Source organism: Oncorhynchus masou, chromosome 4 (genome assembly GCF_036934945.1).
Source record: "Oncorhynchus masou masou isolate Uvic2021 chromosome 4, UVic_Omas_1.1, whole genome shotgun sequence".
NCBI classification, from domain to species: domain Eukaryota; kingdom Metazoa; phylum Chordata; class Actinopteri; order Salmoniformes; family Salmonidae; genus Oncorhynchus; species Oncorhynchus masou.
The window spans coordinates 4,483,455-4,511,026 of NC_088215.1; the positions used below are offsets into that span (position 1 = coordinate 4,483,455).

A 27,572-nucleotide genomic window follows, 5' to 3' on the forward strand; every position below is an offset into this window, starting at 1 on the left:
TTTTACTCGGTTAGGGAGCCTGAAAACACATGAGAGGGGACACACTGGAGAGAAGCCTTATCACTGTTCCCACTGTGGAAGGAATTTTAGGTGGTATGCGAGCCTGAATGAGCATGAGAGAATACACACAGGAGAAAAGCCTTACCACTGTTCCAATTATGAAAAGAGTTTTACCCATCAAGGGAGCCTGAAAGCGCATGAGAGAGTACACTCAGGAGAAAACCCTTACCAATGTTCCCGGTGTGAAAAGAGTTTTAGCCGGTTAGGGAGCTTGAAAAGGCATGAGAGAATACACACGGGAGAAAAGCTTTTCCAACATACTAAGACACAGGAGGAGAAGACATACCACTGCTCTCATTGTGAAAATACATTTCCCCAGTCAGAGGACCTGAAATCACACGAGAGAATAGAGAGGCTATGTTCTGACTTATGTTTTTGATTGAGAAATTGTGTTTTTATTCATGCTACATTAAATCATATTGTATGAATGAAAACATACTGAAAAATAGATCTACATTTTTTGGGGTTTCAGCTCAAGACATGATCATTAAAATAGTTTAAAAAATATTTGATGTTTTGAGTATGCATTTAAGATTGATTGAATGCAAGTGTAAACCCCTACATGTTGTTCACTATATAATAGTGATATTTCAAACATGTTCATTATTAAATAAATTTATATTAGTATTTCTCTATTCAGATTGTCATTGTAAATGTGAATTGGTTCTCAGTTGACATATCTGATTAAATAAAGGTGAAATAAAGTAAATGCCATATTATTTTTGGGAAGTCTATTTGATTCTAAGTTGGGACTATAAGAATATTTTGAAGATAAATACACAAGGCAGAGTACGAGAGAGACAGAGGACGAGAGGTCAATACAGTACTAACAATCAATGGAAATAGTGTTTTTCCTGTAAAAGGGAATTATTGATCAATGGTTCAGCGACATGGGAGGATGTAGATGTACACTACCGTTCAACAGGTTGGGGTCACATAGAAATGACCTTGTTTTTAAAAGAATACAATTTTTTGTCCATTAAAATAACATCAAATTGGTCAGAGATACAGTGTAGACATTGTTAATGTTGTAAATGACTATTGTAGCTGGAAACGGCAGATTTTTTTTATGGACTATCTACATAGGCGTACAGAGGCCCATTATCAGCAACCATCACTCCTGTGTTAGCTAATCCAGGTTTATCATTTTAAAAGGCTAGTTGATCATTAGAAAACCCTTTTGCAATTATGTTAGCATGTCTGAAAACTGTTATTCTGATTAAAGAAGCATTAAAACTGGTCTTCTTTAGACTAGTTGACTATCTGGAGCAATGTAACCTCTCAAATTCATAGACAGGTGTTGTGTTTTATTTTTGGCAAAGTAGTTTTTTCCCCCGAGACTGTAGTGCCAATTTCTCAAAATGATAATAAATGCTGTAGGGGGAGGGGTTTGGTGTTTTACCAGGAGACCGGGGCCGATCTTGATGCTTTGCCTACGCACACTCTGCATGTGTTGCTACCTTGCTGAAAACCCTCACAATTGTTGGCCAACAGATTTTGTCATGGAGTTTTCATTCAGCATGGTTTAGAGTACATTTAATCTCAAACCATGTAAATACGGTTGAATACCTTTTAATTAGAATGTTGTCAACATACTCTATAGAATACATGGAGAGAACAGAATCTAGTTCTAGAATCTAATCTGTCAATTAAATGGAGAGAACAGAATCTAGTACTAGAATCTAATCTATTGATTAAAGGAAGTCATCATTCGTCTCCAACTGGTAGATTTAAAAATACTCTGATCTTGTAGATTACTTAGGTACATTTAAGGTTAGGAAAGTATGTATGAATCATAAAAAACAATTATCCTATAAGTCTACCCTAGTTCTTACTAATCATGGAAGTGTGATGACAACGGCCCAATCGTACATTTACATAAGTGTTCAGGCCCTTTATTCAGTACTTTGTTGAAACACCTTTGACAGCGATTACAACCTCAAGTCTTCTTGGGAATGACACTACAAGCTTGGCACACCTGTATTTGGGGAGTTTCTCCCATTCTTCTCTGGAGATCCTCTCAAGCTCTGTTAGTTTGGATGGGGAACGGCACTGCACAGCTAGTTTCATGTCTCTCCAGAGATGTTTGATCAGGTTCAAGTCCGGGCTCTGGCTGGGACACTCAAGGACAACAGTGCAGTAATATTGAACAACTTCACAACAATACACCCATCTAAAGGAATGGAATTAAAAATATATACAAATTTAGGGGAGTAATGTCAGAGCGGCATAGACTAAGATACAGTAGAATAGGATAGAATACAGTATATACATATGAGATGAGTAATGGAAGATATGTAAACATTATTAAAGTGACTAGTGTTCCATTTTTAAAATGGCCAGTGATTCCAAGTCTATGTATACAGGCAGCAGCCTCAAATGTGCTACTGATGGCTATTTAACAGTATTTAACAGTCTGATGGCCTTGAGATAGAAGCTGTTTTTCAGTCTCTCTGTCCCAGCTTTGATGTACCGGAACTGACCTCGCCTTCTGGATGATAACGGGGTGAACAGGCAGTGGCTCGGGTGGTTGTTGTCCTTGATGATCTTTTTGGCCTTCCTGTAACATCGGTGCTGAAGATGTCCTGGAGGGCAGGTAGTTCGCCCCCGGTGATGTGTTGGGCAGACCGCATCACCGGGGGGGTGCAGTTGCCGGCGGTGCAGTTGCCGTACCAGGCGGTGGTACAGCCTGACAGGATGCTCTCAATTGTACAGTTTGTGAGGGTTTTAGGTGCCAAATTTCGCATTCTACACGACACTGTCTTTTTGGGGGACCATTTCAGTTTGTCAGTGATCTGTACGCCGAGGAACCTGAAGTTTTCCACCTTCTCCACTGCGGTCTCATCGATGTGGATGGGGGGGTACTCCCTCTGCTGTTTCCTGAAGTCCACAATCATCTCCTTAGTTTTGTTGATGTTTGGTGAGAGGTTATTTTTATGGCACCACACTCCCAGAGCCCTCACTTCCGCCCTGAAGCCTGTCTCATCATTGCTGGTAGTCAGGCCTACTACTGTTGTGTCATCTGCAAACTTGATGATTGAGGCTTGCGTGGCCACACAGCCATGGGTGAACAGGAAGTACAGGAGGGGGCTGAGCACCCTTCCTTGTGGGTATCAGCGAAGTGGAGGTGTTTTGTTCCTACCTTCACCACCTGGGGGTGGACCGTCAGGAAGTCCAGGATGAAGTTACACAAGGTTGAGTTCAGACCCAGGGCCTCCAGCTTAATAAAGAGCTTGGAGGGAACTATGGTGTTGAATGCTGAACTATAGTCAATGAACAGCATTCTTACATAAGTATTCCTCTTGTCCAGATGGGATAGGGCAGTGTGATGGCGCTTGCATCTTCTGTGGATCTAATGGGGCGGTAATCAAATTGAAATGGGTCTAGGGTGACAGGTAAGGTGGAGGTGATATGATCCTTGACTAGTCTCTCAAAGCACTTCATGATGACGGAAGTGAGTGCTACGGGGCGATAGTCATTTAGTTCAGTTACCTTTGCTTTACAGGCTCCCGAGTGGCGCAACGGTCTAAGGCACTGCATCTCAGTGCAAGAGAAATCACTACAGTCCCTTGTTCAAAAACTGAATCACATCTGGCTGTGATTGGGAGTTCCATTGGGCGGCTAACAATTGGCTCAGCATCGTCCAGGTTTGGCTGGGGTAGGCTGTCATTGTAAATAAGAATTTGTTCTCAAATGACTTGCCTAGTTAAATGAAGGTTAAATAAAAATATATATTGGGTACAGGAACAATGGTGGACATGGTTGAAGCATGTGGGAAAAGTAGACTGGGATAGGGAGAGATTGAATATGTCTGTATAATGCTTCATAGCAAAGGGTCTGAATATTTATGTAAATAAGGTATTTCTGTTTTTTTATTTGTATTAATTTTCAGATCATTTCTAAAAACCTGCTTTCACTTTGTCATTATGTTTTGTGTTGATTGATAAGGAACATTTTCTATTTAATCCATTTTAGAATAAGGCTGTAATTAATCCAACACAATGTGGAAAAAGTCAAGGGGTCTGAATACTTTTCGAATGCTGTAAACTAAAGTTAAAAAAAAAACAGTTAATTAAAACCATTTAAAATAATCTTTGTCTGAAAATAAAATATTTCTCTCAACTGCGTTTCCCCTCCAGTCAGCAGACGGCGATGTGTGTCTTTCAGGCGACGCTACCGGTGTGACGTATAATCTAGTGGACGTTTCTTCAGAAACAGTTCGTCAACCACCTCCGTAGCTTGCTGGCCAAAATAGTCGAAAGATTCAAGCTATTTATACGCTTTCGGTGTATATTATCTACTGTGTTTTAGACACACTTATGTCGTATCTACTTGTTAACCTATTTCATTTAATATTACATTATTTTATATTAGTCAGCTATAGTAGCTGGCTGGTTAAGTTAGCACTAGCCTAGTTGCTACTGCTAGCTAGCTAACATCCCCGAACATGAGCTCCCTAAACTACTCCCCTCCTGTTAAAGAAGAGGGGGTCCGCTGGATGGAGAAAGAAGCTCTGGGACTGAACATTGTCGTGAAAGAGGAGAAGGAAGAGGAGGATGTCACAGTAAAACAAGAAGTCGAGGCTGAGGCTGTTACAGTGAAAGAAGAGAAAGATGTTTCAGTGAAAGATGAGGAAGACTCGTTCAGAGTGAAAGAGGAAGAGGATGTCACAGTAAAAGAAGAGGAGGAAGAGAATGCAGTTTTTGGAGTGAAGAAGGAAGGGGAGATTACTGTCACATTGAAAGACGAAGAGGTGGAGATAGAAGATCTGATTAACACCAGTAAGTACCGCATTCAATTTGTTGCTACCCCTTGTTTTCTCCGTTCCGTTTCCAATTTTTTTTATTTTTTATTTATTTTACTCGGCAAGTCAGTTAAGAACAAATTCTTATTTTCAATGACGGCCTAGGAACAGTGGGTTAACTACCTGTTCAGGGGCAGAACGACAGATTTGTACCTTGTCAGCTTGGGGATTCGAACTTGCAATCTTTCGGTTACTAGTCCAACGCTCTAACCACTAGGCTTCCCTGCCGCACCATGACTTGAAAATGACTTAACATATATATTTGAGAAGGGTCTATCTGCTGGCCGCAGACTGGGGGGCACGGCATGTAGTGATTTTCGTGTAGTGATGATTTACTACACATCGTGCCCCCCAATAGGTCCATGCAAGAGTTGGGTTGGCTTCACCAAAGATTATGGATCTACTGACAAGATGTGTCTCTGCCCTAACAAGGGGAGTCGTTGTCCAAAAAACGGCACTGCGGGTTGTCTATCTCCCGCCTATCCTGTCTTTGGATTGGTGGATACTTCTTATTATTGTCATCTATTGTTTATATTTTATGAGGGTTGTTGACGTCAACTGCCTGTATTCAATGGAGAGAGATGCTAAGCTGCTAGCATGAATATGCATAGCGATCTGGAGACAACTCCTATAGTGTTTTTATCAAAGTTGTTGGTATGTCGCGTGTCTTCATAACAACTTAAGCATTACGAAACTTCTGTTGGATCAAGTAAACCTCATGTAGCAAATAAGCCATATCTACTTCCGGCGCCGACAGAGATGGCCGCCTCGCTTCGCGTTCCTAGGAAACTATGCAGTTTTTTGTTTTTTTACGTGTTATTTCTTACATTAGTACCCCAGGTCATCTTAGGTTTCATTACATACAGTCGAGAAGAACTACTGAATATAAGATCAGCTTCAACTCACCATCAGTACGACCAAGAATATGACTTTCGCGAAGCGGATCCTGTGTTCTGCCTTTCAACCAGGACAACGGAATGGATCCCAGCCTGCGACCCAAAAAACGACTTCGTAAAAGAGGGAAACGAAGCGGTCTTCTGGTCAGACTACGGAGACGGGCACATCATGCCCCACTTCCTAGCATTCTTCTCGCCAATGTCCAGTCTCTTGACAACAAGGTTGATGAAATCCGAGCAAGGGTAGCATTCCAGAGGGACATCAGAGACTGTAACGTTCTTTGCTTCACGGAAACATGGCTCACTGGAGAGACCCTCTCAGATGCAATGCAGCCAGCGGGTTTCTCCACACATCGCGCCGACAGAAACAAACACCTTTCTGGTAAGAAGAGGGGCGGGGGCGTATGCCTTATGGCTAACGAGACGTGGTGTGATCACAGAAACATACAGGAACACAAATCAAATGTAGACCGCATTATCTACCAAGAGAATTCTCTTCGATTATAATCACAGCCGTATATATTCCCCCCCAAGCAGACACATCGATGGCTCTGAACGAACTTTATTTGACTCTTTGCAAACTGGAATCCCATACATCCTGAGTCTGCATTCATTGTTGCTGGGGATTTTAACAAGGCTAAAAACAAGACTCTGAAAGGCTGAAAACAAGGCTGAAAACAAGACTCCCTAAAATGTATCAGCATATCGATTGCGCCACCAGGGCTGGCAAAACCTTGGATCACTGTTATTCTAACTTCCGCGACGCATATAAGGCCCTGCCCCGCCCCCCTTTCGGAAAAGCTGACCACGACTCCATTTTGCTGATCCCTGCCTACAGACAGAAACTAAAACAAGAAGCTCCCACGCTGAGGTCTGTCCAACGCTGGTCCGACCAAGCTGATTCCACACTCCAAGACTGCTTCCATCACGTGAATTGGGACATGTTTCGTATTGCGTCAGGCAACAACATTGACGAATACGCTGATTCGGTGTGCGAGTTCATTAGAACGTGCGTTGAAGATGTCGTTACCATAGCAACGATTAAAACATTCCCTAACCAGAAACCGTGGATTGATGGCAGCATTCGCATGAAACTGAAAGCGCGAACCACTGCTTTTAATCAGGGCAAGGTGATTGGTAACATGACCTAATACAAACAGTGCAGCTATTCCCTCCGTAAGGCTATCAAACAAGCTAAGCGTCAGTATAGAGACAAAGTAGAATCTCAATTCAACGGCTCAGACACAAGAGGTATGTGGCAGGGTCTACAGTCAATCACGGACAACAAGATGAAATCCAGCTCAGTCACGGACCAGGATGTCTTGCTCCCAGGCAGACTAAATAACTTTTTTGCCCGCTTTGAGGACAATACAGTGCCACTGACACGGCCTGCAACGGAAACATGCGGTCTCTCCTTCACTGCAGCCGAGGTGAGTAAAACATTTAAACGTGTTAACCCTCGCAAGGCTGCAGGCCCAGACGGCATCCCCAGCCGCTCCCTCAGAGCATGCGCAGACCAGCTGGCTGGTGTGTTTACGGACATATTCAATCAATCATATACCAGTCTGCTGTTCCCACATGCTTCAAGAGGGCCACCATTGTTCCTGTTCCGATTGTGGACTTCAGGAAACAGCAGAGGGAACACCCCCCTATCCACATCGATGGAACAGTAGTGGAGAGGGTAGTAAGTTTTAAGTTCCTCGGAATACACATCACAGACAAACTAAATTGGTCCACTCACACAGACAGCATCGTGAAGAAGGCGCAGCAGCGCCTCTTCAACCTCAGGAGGCTGAAGAAATTTGGCTTGTCACCAAAAACACTCACAAACTTCTACAGATGCACAATCGAGAGCATCCTGGCAGGCTGTATCACCGCCTGGTACGGCAACTGCTCCGCCCACAACCGTGAGGCTCTCCAGAGGGTAGTGAGGTCTGCACAACGTATCACCGGGTGCAAACTACCTGCCCTCCAGGACACCTACACCACCCGGTGTTACAGGAAGGCCATAAAGATCATCAAGGACAACACCCACCCGAGCCACTGCCTGTTTACCCCGCTATCATCCAGAAGGCGAGGTCAGTACAGGTGCATCAAAGCTGGGACCGAGAGACTGAAAAACAGCTTCTATCTCAAGGCCATCAGACTGTTAAACTGCAACCACTAACATTGAGTGGCTGCTGCCAACACACTGACTCAACTCCAGCCACTTCAATAATGAGAATTGATGGGAAAGGATGTAAAATATATCACTAGCCACTTTAAACAATGCTACCTAATATAATGTTTACATACCCTACATTATTCATCTCATATGTATACGTATATACTGTACTATATCAACTACTGCATCCTTATGTAATACATGTATCACTAGCCACTTTAACTATGCCACTTTGTTTACATACTCATCTCATATGTATATACTGTACTCGATACCATCTACTGTCTCTTGCCTATGCTGCTCTGCACCATCACTCATTCATATCTTTATGTACATATTCTTTTTCTCTTTACACTGTGTTTAAGATATTAGTTTTGGAATTGTTAGTTAGATTACTTGTTGGTTATTACTGCATTGTCGGAACTGGAAGCACAAGCATTTCGCTACACTCACATTAACATCTGCTAACCATGTGTATGTGACAAATAAAAATTTGATTTGATTTTGTTGTTGACCAAATTCGACACTTTCCACATTGGGTTGATAATTGTTTCCACTTGAATACAACCTACTGTAACCTACTGGCATGACCTAGAGAGATGTTATTTATTTGTTTTTTATTTCACCTTTATTTAACCAGGTAGGCAAGTTGAGAACAAGTTCTCATTTACAATTGCGACCTGGCCAAGATAAAGCAAAGCAGTTCGACACATACAACGACACAGAGTTACACATGGAGTAAAACAAACACACAGTCAATAATACAGTATAAACTAGTCTATATACGATGTGATCAAATGAGGTGAGATAAGGGAGGTAAAGGCAAAAAAAGGCCATGGTGGCAAAGTAAATACAATATAGCAAGTAAAACACTGGAATGGTAGATTTGCAGTGGAAGAATGTGCAAAGTAGAAATAAAAATAATGGGGTGCAAAGGAGCAAAATAAATAAAATAAATAAATACAGTAGGGAAAGAGGTAGTTGTTTGGGCTAAATTATAGGTGGGCTATGTACAGGTGCAGTAATCTGTGAGCTGCTCTGAGAGTTGGTGCTCGTGAGGGAGATAAGTGTTTCCAGTTTCAGAGATTTTTGTAGTTCGTTCCAGTCATTGGCAGCAGAGAACTGGAAGGAGAGGCGGCCAAAGAAATAATTGGTTTTGGGGTGACCAGAGATATATACCTGCCTGAGCGCGTGCTACAGGTGGGTGATGCTATGGTGACCAGAGAGCTGAGATAAGGGGGGACTTTACCTCGCAGGGTCTTGTAGATGACATTGAGCCAGTGGGTTTGGCGACGAGTATGAAGCGAGGGCCAGCCAACGAGAGCGTACAGGTCGCAGTGGTGGGTAGTATATGGGGCTTTGGTGACAAAACGGATTGCACTGTGATAGACTGCAGTAGGGTATTGGAGGCTATTTTGTAAATGACATCGCCGAAGTTGAGGATTGGTAGGATGATCAGTTTTACAAGGATGTGTTTGGCAGCATGAGTGAAGGATGCTTTGTTGCGAAATAGGAAGCCTGGAGGGTTGTTAATACAGTGTCCAAAGAAGGGCCAGAAGTATACAGAATGGTGTCGTCTGCGTAGAGGTGGATCAGAGACTCACCAGCAGCAAGAGCGACATCATTGATGTATACAGAGAAGAGAGTCCAAGTCCAAGAATTGAACCCTGTGGCACCCCCATAGAGACAGCCAGAGGTCTGGACAGCAGACCCTCCGATTTGACACACTGAACTCTTATCAGCGAAGTAGTTGGCGAACCAGGCGAGGCAATCATTTGAGAAACCAAGGCTGTTGAGTCTGCTGATGAAGATGTGGTGATTGACAGAGTCGAAAGCCTTGGCCAAATCAATGAATACGGCTGCACAGTAATGTTTCTTATCGATGGCGTTTAAGATATCGTTTAGGACCTTGAGCTGAGATTCGAAATGGTCGGTAATCTGTTTGTTGACTTGGCTTTCGAAGACCTTAGAAAGGCAGGGAAGGAGTGATATAGGTCTGTAGCAGTTTGGGTCAAGAGTGTCCCCCCCCTTTGAAGAGGGGGATGACCGCAGCTGCTTTCCAATCTGGGAATCTCAGACGACACGAAAGAGAGGTTGAACAGGCTAGTAATTGGGGTGGCAACAATTTCGGCAGATCATTTTAGAAAGAAGGGGTCCAGATTGTCTAGCCTGGCTGATTTGTAGGGGTCCAGATTTTGCAGCTCTTTCAGAACATCAGCTGACTGGTTTTGAGAGAAGGAGAAATGGGGAAGGCTTGGGCGAGTTGCTGTGGGGGGTGCAGTGCTGTTTACCGGGGTAGGAGTAGCCAGGTGGAAAGCATGGCCAGCTGTAGAAAAATGCTTATTCAAATTCTCAATTATAGTGGATTTATCAGTGGTGACAGTATTTCCTATCTTCAGTGCAGTGGGCAGCTGGGAGGAGGTGTTCTTATTCTCCATGGACTTTACAGTGTCCCAGAACTTTTTTGAGTTAGTGTTGCAGGAAGCAAATTTCTGCTTGAAAAAAAGATACAACCTACTGTAGCCTACTGGCTTGACCTAGAGAGTTACAACCTACTGTAACCTACTGTCATGACCTGGAGAGTTACAACCTACTGTAGCCTACTGGCATGGCCTATTTACAACCTACTGTAACCTACTGTCATGACCTGGAGAGTTACAACCTACTGTAGCCTACTGGCATGGCCTAGAGAGTTACAACCTACTGTAACCTACTGGCATGACCTAGAGTGATACAACCTACTGTACCCTACTGTCATGACCTAGAGAGCTAAAGTTGTAAAATTCCTGGATTTTAAATGAATATTTTCCAGTAATAATAATGATTTATCGTCCTATCCACATGTGGGATCCCTCTCCTTTGTCGTCCACTCTACACCAATAACAGACTACTGTGAGACTCCCAATCCCGGCCGAATGTGATACAGCCTGGATTCGAACCAGGGACTGTAGTGACGCCTCTTGCACTGAGATGCAGTGGCTTAGACCGCTGCGTCCGTGTGTGTGTTAACTATTAGAATGATGTACTAGAATGCTTAAAAGTCCTCTACATTTTTATATATCGGTATCATTTTTTGGGGCAAGGAAAATATTGGATATCAGTATTGGCCAAAAATGTGATATCGGTGCATCCCTTTATTCTAAAATGTATCGCAATACCCCATAATGACATCACAATGCCCCATGATGCCAAAGCAAAAACAGGTTTAGATTTTTTGCAAATGTATTGAAACTATTCCCCAGTACAACTAGTCCCAGAGTAGTGTAAGATCCCAGGATAACTAGTCTCAGAGTAATGTAAGTCTCAGATAGTTTTAACCCATTCCAGTCTAAGCCTTGTCTGGGGGGGTGGGGGGTCTTCTAAGCTATTTGGAATTGTTTTAAGAAGGTTTAAACAACATGAAGGGCTTCCCCTGTATTGTACTGTTTTAAGAAGGTTATACCAAGGACCATTTTGCTATTTGATTTTGAACTGTAAGACCCATGGACGTATAAAAAAAAATATTTGGCCATACTGCTATAACCCATATACTAATGCATTGCATAACATTCACTACATGGAACAACAGTAACCATAGTAACATTGTTTTCCCCAAAACATCTAAAGGGAGTTTGTTCTGAAGTGTCTGTCCTGAATCTAAGAGAGATCAAAAAATTATATCTATATATTTTTTAATGTCTTTAACCCCCTTTTTTGTCACTTAAGTCTTTCCACATTTTGTTACGTTTACAGCCTTATTCTACAATGGATTAAATACATACAAATCCTCATCAATCTACACACAATACCCCATAATGAGAAAGAGAAAATAAGTTTGGAGAAAAAATATCACATTTATTAAAAATTAAAAACAGAAACACCTTATTTACATACAGTGGGGAGAACAAGTATTTGATACACTGCCGATTTTGCAGGTTTCCCTACTTACAAAGCATGTAGAGATCTCTTATTTTTTTTATCATAGGTACACTTCAACTGTGAGAGACGGAATCTAAAAATCCAGAAAATCACTTTGTATGATTTTTAAGTAATTAATTTGCATTTTATTGCATGGCATAAGTATTTGATACATCAGAAAAGCAGAACTTAATATTTGGTACAGAAACCTTGTTTGCAATTACAGAGATCATACATTTCCTGTAGTTCTTGACCAGGTTTGCACACACTGCAACATGGATTTTGGCCCACGACAGACCTTCTCCAGATCCTTCAGGTTTCGGGGCTGTCGCTGGGCAATACGGACTTTCAGCTCCCTCCAAAGATTTTCTATTGGGTTCAGGTCTGGAGTCTGGCTAGGCCACTCCAGGACCTTGAGATGCTTCTTACGGAGCCACTCCTTAGATGCCCTGGCTGTGTGTTTCGGGTCGTTGTCATGCTGGAAGCCCCAGCCACAACCCATCTTCAATGCTCTTACTGAGGGAAGGAGGTTGGAGATCTCGCGATACATGGCCCCATCCATCCTCCCCTCAATGAGGTGCAATCGTCCTGTCCCCTTTGCAGAAAAGCATCCCCAAAGAATGATGTTTCCACCTCCATGCTTCACGGTTGGGATGATGTTCTTGGGGTTGTACTCATCCTTCTTCTTCCTCCAAACATGGCGAGTGGAGTTTAGACCAAAAAGCTCTATTTTTGTCTCATCAGACCACATGACCTTCTCCCATTCTGCCTCTGGATCATCCAGATGGTCATTGGCAAACCTCAGACGGGCCTGGACATGCGCTGGCTTGAGCAGGGGGACCTTGCGTGCGCTGCAGGATTTTAATCCATGACGTCGTAGTGTGTTACTAATGGTTTTCATTGAGACTGTGGTCCCAGCTCTCTTCAGGTCATTGACCAGGTCCTGCCGTGTAGTTCTGGGCTGATCCCTCACCTTCCTCATGACATGTATTTTTTTAAACAAGCAGCTTTTTCAACTTGTAGAAAACAGCTAGCTACATTTTGAAGTGTTGCATTTTGATTCAAGTGGGCCACCAACGCAGTAAGTGTAACACAGCTCTTTTTTTGTTAGTCACTTATTGTTCAAGAGTACCCTTTCAATTCAGAGCCTGGATTTTCCCCTGAGGCTAATATCCATATCATGCTGCAATCAATTGAACAGGGCAAACGGTAAGGTAGAACATAATTCAAATACTCCTACTACAATGTTAAAACATTCTACATTGTGACATCATTAAAATACTCCTACTACAATGTTAAAACATTGTACTTTGTGACATTATTTCATGAAACAACTCCAGCTATAAGGTTTCTCTCCAGTGTGAACTCTCATGTGTCTTTTTAGTGAATCTGATCTTAAGAAACTCTTCCTGCAGTCAGAGCAGCAGTATGGTTTCTCTACTGTGTGTCTTCTCTGGTGTATTTTAAGTTCTGATGAAGATTTGCAACCTTTCCCACAGTCAGAGCAGCAATGAGATGTCTTCCCTGTGAGTCTCTGCTGGTGTTTCTTGAGGTGTTTTGATGTGGAGAGACTCTTCTCTGCCTCATCAGCATCATGAGGTTGTTGAGGCCCCCCAGAGGATCCACGATAGTCACCTCTCTCTCCTGTGTGAACAAAAAGTCAGACAGATGGTTTAAGGCCCACAACAGCAAAAATCCACTGTAAAAAGGTGATGCCAACAGTGTAGCCATGATGTTGTACAAACAATGACATCTGTAATGAATGTTAATCATTTGTCTTAAGACAGTCAAGTGAATAACAATAGTCATATTTTGTCTTGTTTTCCCATTAGTAGGAACATCGATGATTGTATGCTAGAAATACGTTTTTAAAGTTGTTGAAATCCTAAGCAGTGTGCCAGACAACTTTTGGTCTCCAATATAGGCACCTTTCTGAAGGTCTATGTTGTTGTTGTTAGGTGAAGTTATGGGTCCTACAGTAGGTCCATGTTGTTGTTAGGTGAAGTTATGGGTCCTACAGTAGGTCTATGGTAGTGGTATAACTAGGGATTTCCGCATTAGCATGGAGGTGTTTCTGCAACCAAATTGCTTTTTAGCAAACAGAGGGCGGAGAGCTGTGTGGCTCAGTCGGTAGAGCATGGCGCTTGCAACGCCAAGCGTCGTGGGTTCGATTCCCGCTGGGGCCACCCATATGTAAAAAAGTAGTGGCCCCAGCCGACTTGTAAGTCGCTTTGGACAAAAGCGTCTGCTAAATGGGATATATATATATATATATATATAGAGTGATACACCTATTTGGGGATGTCGGATAGTATTTACTCACCCCCACTAATGATTTGTGGAGCTTCTCAAAGTAATTTTTTCTTCACCTCAAACAGCAAGTAAACAAAGTCTTACTAAAATCAATTGGCGAATGACAATAGTTCCTCAAAGTATTTGTAAAATATTTCCAGCTCTCACTGTTGATAACCACTAGACATGAAAGGGAAAAATGTAATGCTCTGATCCAGTGGAAATATCACAAAATACCTGATTACTTATTTTCCCTTACACAAATAGCCTACAGCTGTGTCTGTCCCTAACTCACTGGCGCGGCAAATTTTGAGGGCCCAGAATATTTTATATCAAGTTTGGTCCTCACCTTCCTCCACGAACGGTCGTTACACAAAGCGCCCTGTAACCTAGCTGGAAATGGGACAAACGGACCCCTTCTGTGGTAACAGACTGTGACGATTTGTAATCAAATCTAATTCCCAGGAACGGGGTTCATATGACCCACAGACACTGTGTGGGATAATAACATGGCCGTGTCCAACCCTGCTTGTTCCCTCGACTCCGCTACCAACCACCAATCTCCAACAGGGCCCTTTACCTGCATCACTAGACACTTCATCGTGAGCTACAGGTAGGAATCAGCAATGAATCCCAATAATGAGCCAACTATGGGAGGGGTAACCCTTTGTGGACAAATCTCTCAACGTATTACTGATACCCTGGGGAGATTGATATATCCATTGAACACAATGGACACCGGCTCCGACCCTCGTCGGATGTGGCAGAGCTTGCCACATCAGACTACAAAGGGAAGCACAGCCGATAGCTGGCCAGTGACACGAGCCTACAAGACGAGCTCAATGACTTCTATGCTCGCTTCAAGGAAAGTAACACTGAAACATGCATGACAGCATCAGCTGTTCCAGACGATTTTGTGATCACACTCCCCGCAAGCCGATGTGAGTAAGACCTTTAAACAGGTTAACATTCACAAGGCCACAGGGCCAGACGGATTACCAGGACATGTACTCCAAGCATGCACTGACCAACTGGCAAGGGTATTCACTGACATTTTCATCCCCTGTCTGAGTCAGAGCAGACCACCATAGTCCATGTGCCCAAGAACACTAAGGTAACCTGCCTAAATGACTACCGACCCTTAGCACTCTCGTATGTAGCCATGAAGTGCTTTGAAAGGCTGGACGTGGCTCACATCAACACTATTTTCCCAGAAACCCTAGACCCACTCCCATTTGCATACCCCCCCCCCCCCCCCTACAGATGATGCAATCTCTATTGCACTCCACACTGCCCTTTCCCACCTGGACAAAAGGAACCCATGTGAGAATGCTATTCATCGACTACAGCTCAGCGTTCAAAACCATAGTGCCCTCAAAGCTCATCATTAAGCTAAGAAACCTGGGACTAAACTCTGAGCAAACCCCCATTCTCATCAAAGGGGTTGTAGTGGAGCAGGTTGAGAGCTTCAAGTTCCTTGGTACCCACATCCTTGGTGTCCACATTATAGGCTTAGTTAACTGGTGAACTGTTGAAATCATGGAAACATAATGACGATTCTAATTCCAGATGTGGAATAGAATGTGCAGCACCTTGAATATATTGTTGTTTGACATGACTACCAATTAATAAACCTGGGAGGAATTACTGACAGAGTAGGAGCGTGGTGGAGACATCCAAGAGAGGGAAATCAGGAAGGGAAAAGACAGCAAGTAGTGCAGACGAAAGGGAGGAAAAGTTGGTGAAGCAACAGGTGTGCTGGAATGAAAACAATATAGGTGCTACTTTGAGAACACAAACTCTCACATCTTTCACAGCACAGAGCGAGGGAGTCCGGGGGATGACTGGAGGAGCAATTGAGGAAGCATTGAGGGATTATCTTGGCGTGAGTACAGTTGGTGACTGAGTGGACGAGAGTGAAGAACAGTGGAGTGAAAAGGGCTAAAGTTGGTTGTGAACAGCAGTTTAGGGTCGGAGTGGGAATCATCAGCAAGGATGTTTTTGTGGGTGACCTGTTAATGGTCTCAAAGATGGTGAAGGATGAATTGGGTGAAGTGGAATCGGTTCGAGTGACCTGGAGAGGTATCATTCTGATTGTGTGTCAACAGCGCAAAAGGAGAAAGCTTTGTGTGGTTTAGGTTAAACATTTCAGGTAGACGCACGTTGATTAAAATGAATGATAGAGGGAAGTTTTTACTGTGGTTTGGTGAAGTGGTTCTCCCATCTTATGTAAAACCTGGGTAAGTGAGATATACAGAAGCCGCTGCAGTTTGGACATGTGGCAAGTGTTTGTCGAAGGAATAAATATGTCGTAGTCAGATGAAGCATGTTGTGATGGGAATCACGTTCCCGGAGTGCCCTGTATGGATGAAGGATGTCACAGTAGCTAGGATGATCAGGCCCATCCAGCAGGTGTCCTATATGGAGGCAGTAAAAATAGCTGAAGGAGTAGAGAGGAGAAGGTATTTCATGTCCCACAGTCTGCAGTGAAGCCATGCAGGAGAAGGATCCCAACAGACAAATAGTGAACAAGGTGGACTTTGTTGTGTTTATAGAGCAAGTGATAAATTGCATTAATAAATTATAAATAACCTTCGTCCAATACTAGCAGTTTCTGCATTAGTTTGGAGGGGTTTCTACAACAAAATTGCATTTGCATTGCCCTCACTGCCGCAGTGATAAATTGCATTAATAATAAACTAATTAAACATCTAAGAAGCTAGACATCATTGTGAAGGCGGCAAATAGATTTCTGGATCTCCAGAACAGACCTAATGTTACAGGGAGAACTGAATGAAGACGTTCCCCCACCTCCCAGGTTCCTGAACCTGTGATCTGAATAGTACCATTTTTGTTTGAAATTCAGGGTAGTGGAGTGAATTTGGTTTGTGTTTCCCTAAAGAAATGCTTTTTGGGCCCTAAAGTACTACGTCTATCCGTCACATTTGGGGAATTTAGTACGACATCCGGGAACTTTTGGCATACTAACTACATCATACTATGACCAATAAGCATACTATATACTCAATTAACATCACAAATAGTATGGTTAGTATGAGTATTCTAACACAGCTCAGGGCTCTGGGCAGCCATTTTGTTTCTTTAAAAACTAGGTTGCCCCTTTTAAAAAAGCCACACAACAATCAATGAACCAATCTGCAGTTCAACCAATAACAAAGCTGTAATTCCACCACTGTTTTGGTAATAAGATGATGGATGGGGCTGGAGAAATTCATAGCCAGACCTATGGATGAAAGGACTGACCATCCATGATATCAGCATTATAGTTTTAACCATGTTGAGGCTATACAGTGTTGGTTTACATGGTTTCTAAACATTGGAGTAGAAAAAAGCTTATTTGGGGTTCTGATGGGGTACAACAGTTGAACTAAGCTCATGAGGCATGTGTTATATTCTTCAAGAATCAATGGCTATAAATAAATTATGTAAAAGTCAATATGGATGTAGCAATTGCAAATTGTCCCTTTAACACCACACATCAGTTCAACAACCGCAGAGTTTGTGCTTCTGTTTTTAAGACAGTACTTACTAGTGTTAATCACAGCCCGTTCATCATTTGGGATACCGGGCCCAGATATCCAGTTTCCTCCTCTTCATTTTTTCGATGTGACAGTCATCTCCCCCTCTTCTTTTATAGTAATATCTTCCTCCTCTTTCACTCTGAACGCATCTTCCTCTGCTTTAACTGAAACATCTTTCTCTTCTTCTTTCTCTGTAACAGCTTCCTCTTCCTCCTCCTCTTTCACGAGAGCTTATTTCTCCATCCAGCAGACCTCCTCTTCTTCAGCAGGAACAGTGTTAAGTTTGAGACTGGAGCTATGACTGAAGTCGCTAAGCGGTATAATTGAAAGCAGTGTCACATTATCAGCAGCACGTAATCAATGATGTCTGAAGAATAATTTCGTCAAACACCTGATTGGTTTGGCAGCCGACAGTGCAGGTGGCTGCTGACTGATTAATTTACAAATCACCTTGCATAATATATAGCTACTCATTAGTAGTCATCAATAACTACATCATCAATAACTACTGGTCCTCCATATTACTTCACACCTGAATTTGGCATTCTTCTGAATTCTGATTGGTTTTATGTAATAACTCCAAAAATAGAACTGTGAGGTGTTACTTTGCAATGGAAATGTTGTAATATTTTATTTGAGATTTGATAAACAATACAAAACATACACATACAAACAACAACATCATACAAACATTAACTACATCACACCTGCCCAGACCCACTAGAACACACCTCCATCTCCATTAACTACATCACACCTGCCCAGACCCACTAGAACACAGCCCCATCTCCATTAACTACATCACACCTACCCAGACCCACTAGAACACACCTCCATCTCCATTAACTACATCACACCTGCCCAGACCCACTAGAACACACCTCCATCTCCATTAACTACATCACACCTGCCCAGACCCACTAGAACACAGCCCCATCTCCATTAACTACATCACACCTGCCCAGACCCACTAGAACACAGCCCCATCTCCATTAACTACATCACACCTACCCAGACCCACTAGAACACACCTCCATCTCCAGCGCCCGCATCAGCACCATTTTATTTCTCTCCGTCACTTTCAACTTTTAGATAATAAAGCATTTTACCTTTCTATTGAATTAGCAATAGAGGATTGGATGATTTCCAGGTTTTACATTTACATTTAAGTCATTTAGCAGACGCTCTTATCCAGAGCGACTTACAAATTGGATTTAATTAAGTCAAATATTTAAGATGATTGATGAGAAAAGTATCATCCAACCATCGGGTATCTCACTGCATCCTCATATGCCATGTTTTGAAATATACAGACAGGCAGATTAAAAGTAATTTTACATTGTATAATTGTACTTCTGACAGCCAACTTTAATCCAGAAGCCATGGATTATTGAATCATTGTTAGTTTTCCACTGAAGACACTCTGCTGTAGAATTTGTGAATTTGACATGTCAGTTGGAATAATGATTTATTTTTGGAGGGACCCTTGTCAATACAGCCAATCAGTGATCAGCTTCCCTTCCCCCACATCTCGGCAGTTCTGTTACTCACAACACTTTCCCTGCTTTCATCAACAATGGAAAAGCCCACTGAACTAAAGCCTTGCCATTTTTACAATTAGGAAATAATATGTCATGTTTTACCCGTACCTCAGCAGGCATTGTGAATGGTTAGGAAATAATATGTCATGTTTTACCCATACCTCAGCCAGCATTGTGAATGCTGTCTGAGGCGGTGACATACTAGACCATGGCAGTAAATCTAATTACTTAGGTGTTTTTAGTCATGCATGAAAGGTCTGGGGTGGTTCTGTGGTTATAAGTTACTGATCTTGGAATACATTTCTGACCATTCTGGCAGGGTTTGAATCAAACCTAATGTCCACCTGGCACACTGACAGGGTCTGAATCAAACCCAATGTTAAGAGGGGAAGATTGGTCAAGAGGGTGATCATTATTGTTGTTCTACTGCCTGATTTGTTATGCAAAAACACTGTTTACAAATGCTTTGTTAATGAACAAGTTGTTGTTTCTGTCACACTGCTTTGCTTTATCTTGGCCAGGTCACAGTTGTAAATGAGAACCTGTTCTCAACTGGCCTACCTGGTTAAATAAAGGTTATTTTTTACATTTATTTTGAAATGTTTTTTTACAACATTAACAATGTCTACACTGTATTTCTGATCCATTTGATGTTATTTTAGTGAACAAAAAAATGTGATTTCTTTAAAAAACAAGGAAATTCTAAGTGACCCCAAACTTTTGAACGGTAGTATACATCTATATGATGTATTGTTACAACACGTAGTAGCAGTATAGACCTAGTCTGTTCATTATATACATCTACATGATGTATTGTTACACCATGTAGGAGCAGTATAGATCTAGTCTGTTCATTATATACATCTACATGATGTATTGTAGTAAACATTTTTTTATTCACACTAATCAATCAGCACATTCCTGTCTTTGTATGTCTCAATATAATAGTATTATTTAATTAAACCCATTATAATAAACTTTGTCTGAAAATAAAATCTGATCCTAAACTGCATTTCCCCTCCAGTCAGCAGACGGCGATGTGCGTCTTTCAGGCGAAGCTGCCAGCGTGACGTATAATCTCGTGGACGGTTCTTCAGAAACAGCTCGTCCACCACCTCGGTAGCTTGCTAGCCAACTTGGCCGAAAGATTCAAGCTATTTATCCGCTTTCGGTGTATATTAGCTACTGTGTTTTAGACACGCTTATGTTGTATCTACTTGTTAACCTATTTCATTTAATTTAATATTAAGTTATTTTGTATTAGTCAGCTATAATAGCTGACTGGTTAAGTTAGCACTAGCCAAGTCGCTAAATATAGCTAGCTAGCTAGCTAACATCCCCGAACATGAGCTCACTAAACTACCCCCTTCCTGTTAAAGAAGAGGGAGTCTGCTGGACGGAGAAAGAAGCTCTGGGGCTTAACATTGTCGTAAAAGAGGAGAAGCACGAAGAGGATGTCACAGTAAAAAAAGTAGAGGGGGAGGCTGTTACAGTGAAAGAAGAGGAATATGCGTTCAGAGTGAAAGAGGAGGAGGATGTTACAGTGAAAGAAGAGGAATATGCGTTCAGAGTGAAAGAGGAGGAGGATGTTACAGTGAAAGAAGAGGAATATGCAGTTTTTGGAGTGAAGATGGAAGGCGAGATTACTGTCACATTGAAAGATGAAGAGGAGGAGATAGGAGATCTGATTAACACCAGTAAGTACCGCCTTAAATGTGGTTTTAACTTTGGATATTCGGAGTTGGCTCGTCAATACCTCTTCAACGGAGGGCCCTGGGATGATGACTGATATGTCTATAATCAGGCGACGTAGACAACAGGCTACCCCTGGTTTTCTCCATCCCATTTCCAAAAAGTGACTTATTTGAGAAGGGTCTATTTGCTGACCGCAGACTGGGGGGCACAGCATGTAGTGATTTTCATTTAGTGATGATTTACTACACACCGTGCCCCCCAATAGTGCCATGTGAGAGTTGGGTTGGCTACACCAAAGATTATGGATATACTGACAAGATTACTCTCCGCCCTAGCAAGGGGAGTTGTTTTTCACAAAGTGGGACTGTGGGTTGTCTATCTCCCACCTAACCTTTCTTTGTATTGGTGGATTCATCTTATTATTATCATCTATTGTTTATAATCTATGAGGGTTGTTGACGTCATCCGCCTGTATTCAATGGCGAGAGATGCTAAGCTACTAGCGTGAATATGCATAGCGATCTGGAGACAACTCAAGTTTCTATCAAAGTGGTCGGTATGCCACTTGTCCACCTAACAACTTAAGCATTTTGAATACTCTGTTGGGTCAAGTATACCTCACGTAGCAAATAAGCCATTCATTTTGTTGTTGACCAAATTTGACTCTTTCCACATTGGGTTGATAATTGTTTCCACTTGGATACAACTGTAACCTACTGGCATGACCTAGAGAGTTACAACCGACTGTAGCCTACTGGCTTGACCGAGAGAGTTACAACCTACTGTAGCCTACTGGCATGGCCTAGAGAGTTACACCCTACTGTAGCCTACTGGTATGACCTAGAGAGTTACAACCTACTGTAGACTACTGGCATGACCTAGAGAGTTACACCCTACTGTCGCCTACTGGCATGACCTAGAGAGATACAACCTACTGTAGCCTACTGGCATGGTCTAGAGAGATACAACCTACTGTAGCCTACTGGCATGACCTAGAGAGTGACAACTAGAGGTCGACCGATTAATCGGAATGGCCAATTAATTAGGGCCGATTTCAAGTTTACATATCAATCGGAAATTGGTATTTTTGGGTGCCGATTTGCTGTTATTTTTTATACATTTTTTTTAATATCTTTATTTAACTAGGCAAGTCAGTTAAGAACACATTTTTATTTTCAATGACGACCTAGGAATGGTGGGTTAACTGCCTTGTTCAGTTTGCTTTATCTTGGCCAGGTCGCAATTGTAAATGAGAACTTGTTCTCAACTTGCCTACCTGGTTAAATAAAGGTGAAATAAATAAAAAGGGTCAGAACGACAGATTTTCACCTTGTCAGCTCGGGGATTCAATCTTGCAACCTTACAGTTAACTCGTCCAACGATTTAACGACCTGCCTCTCTCTCTCGTTGCACTCCACAAGGAGACTGCCTGTTTCACGAATGCAGTAAGCCAAGGTAAGTTGCTAGCTAGCATTAAACTTCTATTATAAAAAAACAATCAATCATAATCGCTAGTTAAGGCATTGCACTGTTTGACTTCAAGCCTATCAACTCCCGAGATGAAGCTGCTGAAACCGAAGTGAAATGGCTAGCTAGTTAGCGCGCGCTAATAGCATTTCAAACGTCACTCGGCAATACTAAATACTAAAGTGCCTATTATTGGAGGACCAAAAAGTATCAGAAACCTCTTGGTTTCGGGTCTGAATCGGGTCTACCTCAGTTGAAATTAAAACTATCTCCGAGCATAGTAGCTTGATGGCCTCGAATGTTAATTTTAGCGCCCCCAGACAAAACTGCACACACAGGAAAAGTGCTAGTCTCTGGGCTTTCAGCCTTAGGAGAGGGCGGTGATGAAACTGGGTCTTGTAGGCCGGGCTCATCAAACTAATATTTGAAAATATATTTTTACTGCTAAATTCACATACACTTTAAGAATACTGCTGGAGCAAACGGAAAACACATTGGGTTTTTACAGAAATGTTTGATGATTGACGTGGAATGCCTTGGTGACCACTGTTTTTCAAACTGGCTATTATTTTAATGAACTCCCCCAAACAAGACCAAATCTGAACCAATCATAGACTTATATGTTTCACAAGTTTGGCCACACAGTACAGCACAGTAGACAACTAAGTAACTAGATACTCTGTTTGTCTTTGACAGGAGAGAGACCAGACTCTCCCTCTGACAGCGGGAAGAGTCCTTCAGGGGAACCAGACCCAGGGAAGAGTCCTTCAGGGGAACCAGACCCAGGGAAGAGTCCTTTATGGGAATCGGACCCAGAGACGCCCAAAGCAACAGGAGGACATCACTGCTCCCGCTGTGAAAAGAGTTTTACCAAGTTAGGGAGCCTGAAGAAACATGAGAGGACACACACAGGAAAAAAGACTTTCCAATGTTCTCAGTGTGGAAAAGGTTTTCTTTGGTTATATCACCTGAATAGGCATGAAAGGACACACACAGGGGAAAAACCTTTCCAATGCTCCCAGTGTGGAAAGAGTTTTAACGAATTAGGGTACCTATTAATACACAAGAGAATACACTCTGGAGAGAAGCCTTACCACTGCTCCAAATGCGGAATGACTTTTACCTGGTTAGGGAGCCTGAAAACGCACGAGAGAATACACACTGGAGAAAATCCTTTCCAATGTTCCCACTGTGGAAAGAATTTTACCCAGTTAGGGAACCTAAATCGGCACAAGAGGACACACACAGGAGAGAAGCCTTACCAATGCTCTCAGTGTGGAAAGAGTTTTAGGGGTTTAGTGAGCCTGAAACAGCATAAGAGAATACACACAGGAGAGAAGCCGTATCACTGTTCCCAGTGTGGAAAGAGTTTTAGATGGTTAGGGACCTTGAAAATGCATGAGAGGACACACACCGGAGAAAAACCGTACCAATGCACCGTGTGTGGAAAGAGATTTACCCAGTTAAAGTCCATGAAATTACACGGGAGAATACATACAGGAGAGAAGCCTTACCACTGCTCCCACTGTGGAATGGCTTTTACCTGGTTAGTAAACATGAAAACTCACGAGAGAATACACACAGGAGAGAAGCCTTATCAATGTTCCCAGTGTGGAAAGAATTTTAGGGGTTTAGTGAACCTGAAACAGCATGAGAGGACACACCCACAAGAAAAGCCTTACCAATGCTCCCTGTGTGGAAAGAGTTTTACCAAGTTAGGGGGTCTGACAAGGCATGAGAGGACACACACAGGGGGGGATAAGACATACCACTGCTCCCTGTGCGGAAAGACATTTAACAGGTTAAGGCATCTGAATAAGCATGAAAGAATACATACACAGGAGGAGAAGACATACCACTGCTCTCAATGCGAAAAGACATTTTCCCAGTCAGAGGACCTGAAATCACATGAGAGAATAGAGAGGCTGTGTTCTGACTTATGTTTTTGACTTGAGAATTTGTGTTTTTGTTTATGCCGCATTAAATCATATTGTTTATATGAAGTCTTAAACAAAAAAGGTTTACTTAAAAAAAAAGTTTGGTTCATGTCTAAAATGAGATACATTGATATTTTGTAGACAAGTGTACAGGTTTCAGAACATCTCATAGTAATAGGAGTCTATCTCCTGTTTCTGGACAGGACTCTAGTCTATAGAGTACCACAGTATAGTAACAGGAGTCTATCTCTTGTTTCTGTAGTGAGGCAGCTTGATGTCCTTCCCCTGGACAAGATGGCTGTGTTAATATTTTACTGCTCCCCTTTAATTATTTGTTACTTTTATTTCTTATTCAAATTCATTTTTTTTTCAACTGAATTGTTGATTAGGGCTTGTAAGTAAGCATTTCACTGTAAGGTGCATGTGTGTGTTCGGTGCATGTGACATAATATTAAGTTGTTATATAGATTAATGGAATTTTGCATTTCTTGATTCCAGCCTTGAAACCTCTTGAATTGGATTTGTTATATGAAAAACTATTGCTAAATTAATTTGATTGAATTCGGTTGCAGATAAACATATTAGCACCATTGTAATTTTTCTTAAATAATGACCTATTTCTTCTAAAATAAGTTGAAATTGATGGTCTCCACACCTTATAGTATTTTCAACATTGCAGAACCAATACATTTTTTGTTAACTTAAGTTCACACTCGGCTAATTCAGCCACACCCATTGCTGACAGGTGTATAAAATCGAGCACACAGCAATGCAATCTCCATAGACAAACATTGGCATTAGAATGGCCTTACTGAATTTCAACATGGCACTGTCATAGTATGCCACCTTTCCAACAAGTCAGTTTGTCAAATTTCTGCCATGCTTGAGCTGCCCCGGTCAACTGTAAGTGCTCTGCCAAAAAGTGGTAGGCCACACAAGCTCACAGAACAGGACCGCTGAGTGCTGAAGCGCGTAGCACTTAAAAATCGTCTGTCCTCGGTTGAAACACTCACTACTACCGAGTTCCAAACTGCCTCTGGAAGCAACGTCAGCACAATAACTGTTTGTCAGGAGCTACTTGACTATCCACACATGACGCACACACTGCAGCCTAGCCTGAAAATATTTTTGATATCTAGGAATGTTCTGACAAATATTTCCGGGCTCCGCTGGCATGGAATCTCCCAGGACAAACATCCATGCACTCCTCCCGGAGGTTATAACAACACAACATCAAACACCATAAATACACAACTTGATGGAACCACATGAAAAGGTTGGGAACATGTTTTCATTGGCCAGTGAGGTTAAGCCCTCGTCACAGCTACAACTTATTTATCAGAATTCCTGCTGTAAAAATATCTACATTATTTCTGATACCCACAACTCAACTGCACCACGCAAGTTTGATAAGATTTATGTTTGGTTTGTTAAAATAGAATCTTCAGTCTTGGGTCCCTGCATTTAAAAAAATGTCTTTACTTTTGATATTGAATACTTTTTGAATATTTTTTTTGAGGAAGAGCTTGCAGGTAACAGGGTGTTTATACTATTGGTAAAACATGTGGATAACCACGCTAGCTTCGCTCTCGTGTGGTGCTAGCAAGTATAATAGGTAGTGCTAGGTATCAACAGCCTCCTGAGTGGCGCAGCACTGCATTGCACTACAGATCCGGGTTTGATCCCGGGCTGTGTCGCAGCCGGCCACAACCGGGAGACTCATGAGGCGGTACACAATTGGCCCAGCGTCGTCGGGATAGGGGAAGGTTTCGCCGGCTTGGATGCCATTGTCCCACCGATCATCAGATATAAATGATAGTTTTACAGTCTAAGCCCTGTCAGGGGGGGGGGTTCTTCTAAACTATATGGAATTGTTTTAAGAAGGTTTAAACAACATGAAGGGCTTCCCCAGTATAGTGCTGTTTTAAGAAGGTTATACCAAGGATAATTTTGAACTGTAAGACTCATGGAAGTATTAACAAAAAATATTTAAAAGTTATTTTATGTAAAAAATTATTTGGCCATACTGTTATAACCATGGTAACACATTGGATAACAGTCACAGCATGGAACAACAGTAACCATAGTAACACATTGGATAACATTCACAACATGGAACAACCGTAACCATAATAACATTGTTTCCCCCAGAACATCTAAAGGAAGTTTGTTCTGAAGTGTCTGTCCTGAATCTGAGAGATACATGTCTTTAACCTCTTATTTATGTCACTAAAGTCTTTCCACATTTTGTTACGTTACAGCCTTATTCTACAATGTATTAAAAAAATACAAATCCTCATCAATCTACACACAATACCCCATAATGACAAAGAGTAAACAAGTTTGGAGAAAAAAATAAACATTTATGAAAAATAAAAAAACAGAAATACCTTATTTACATAAGTATTCAGTCCGTTTGCTATGAGACTTGAAATTGAGCTCCAGTGCATACTGTTTCCATTGATTATCGTTGAGATGTTTCTACAATTTGATTGGAGTCCTCCTATGGTAAATTCTGAGTGCTGTATCAGATGACCTGGCCTCAACCCAATTGAGATGGTTAGGGATGAATTGGACCACAGAGTGAAGGAAAAGCAGCCAACAACTGTTCAGCATATGTGGGAACTCCTTCAAGACTGTTGGAAAAGCATTCCAGGTGAAGCTGGTTGAGAGAATGCCAAGAGTGTGCAAAGCTGTCATCAAGGCAAAGGGTGGCTACTTTGAAAAATCTAAAATATATTTTTAATTGTTTAACACTTTTTTCGTTACTACATGACTCCATATGTGTTATTTCATGGTTTTGATGTCTTCACTATTATTCTACAATGTAGAAAATTGTAAAAAATAAAGAAAAACCCTTCAATGACTACATGTGTCCAAAATGTTGACTGATACTGTATATCTCTTGAATGTTTTTGCATTCAGTTACTCTGTGATGACCAGTTCTGCTCTTTTATTGAGGGATCTAGTCTAGTTTTTGGGATAGGGGGCAGCATTTTCAATTTTGGATGAATAGCGTGCCCAGAGTGAACTGCCTCCTACTCTATCCCAGATGCTAATACACTGCTCAAAAAAAATGAAGGGAACACTTAAAAAACACTATGCAACTCCAAGTCAATCACACTTCTGTGAAATCAAACTGTCCACTTAGGAAGCAACACTGATTGACAATACATTTCACATGCTGTTGTGCAAATGGAATAGACTACAGGTGGAAATTATAGGCAATTAGCAAGACACCCCCAATAAAGGAGTGGTTCTGCAGGTGGTGACCACA

General features: G+C 41.9%; 1 protein-coding gene across 1 annotated transcript; it reads left to right on the forward strand.

The window, feature by feature from the left end:
- The first annotated feature begins 4,289 nt into the window (after nt 1-4,289).
- LOC135521916 (zinc finger protein 436-like) lies at nt 4,290-27,162 on the forward strand. Its single transcript, XM_064947733.1, has 2 exons — nt 4,290-4,841; nt 23,055-27,162. Exons 1-2 carry the CDS (start codon nt 4,508-4,510, stop codon nt 24,305-24,307), a joined length of 1,587 nt encoding a protein of 528 aa, XP_064803805.1. The 5' UTR covers nt 4,290-4,507; the 3' UTR covers nt 24,308-27,162.
- Nucleotides 27,163-27,572: the final 410 nt, after the last annotated feature.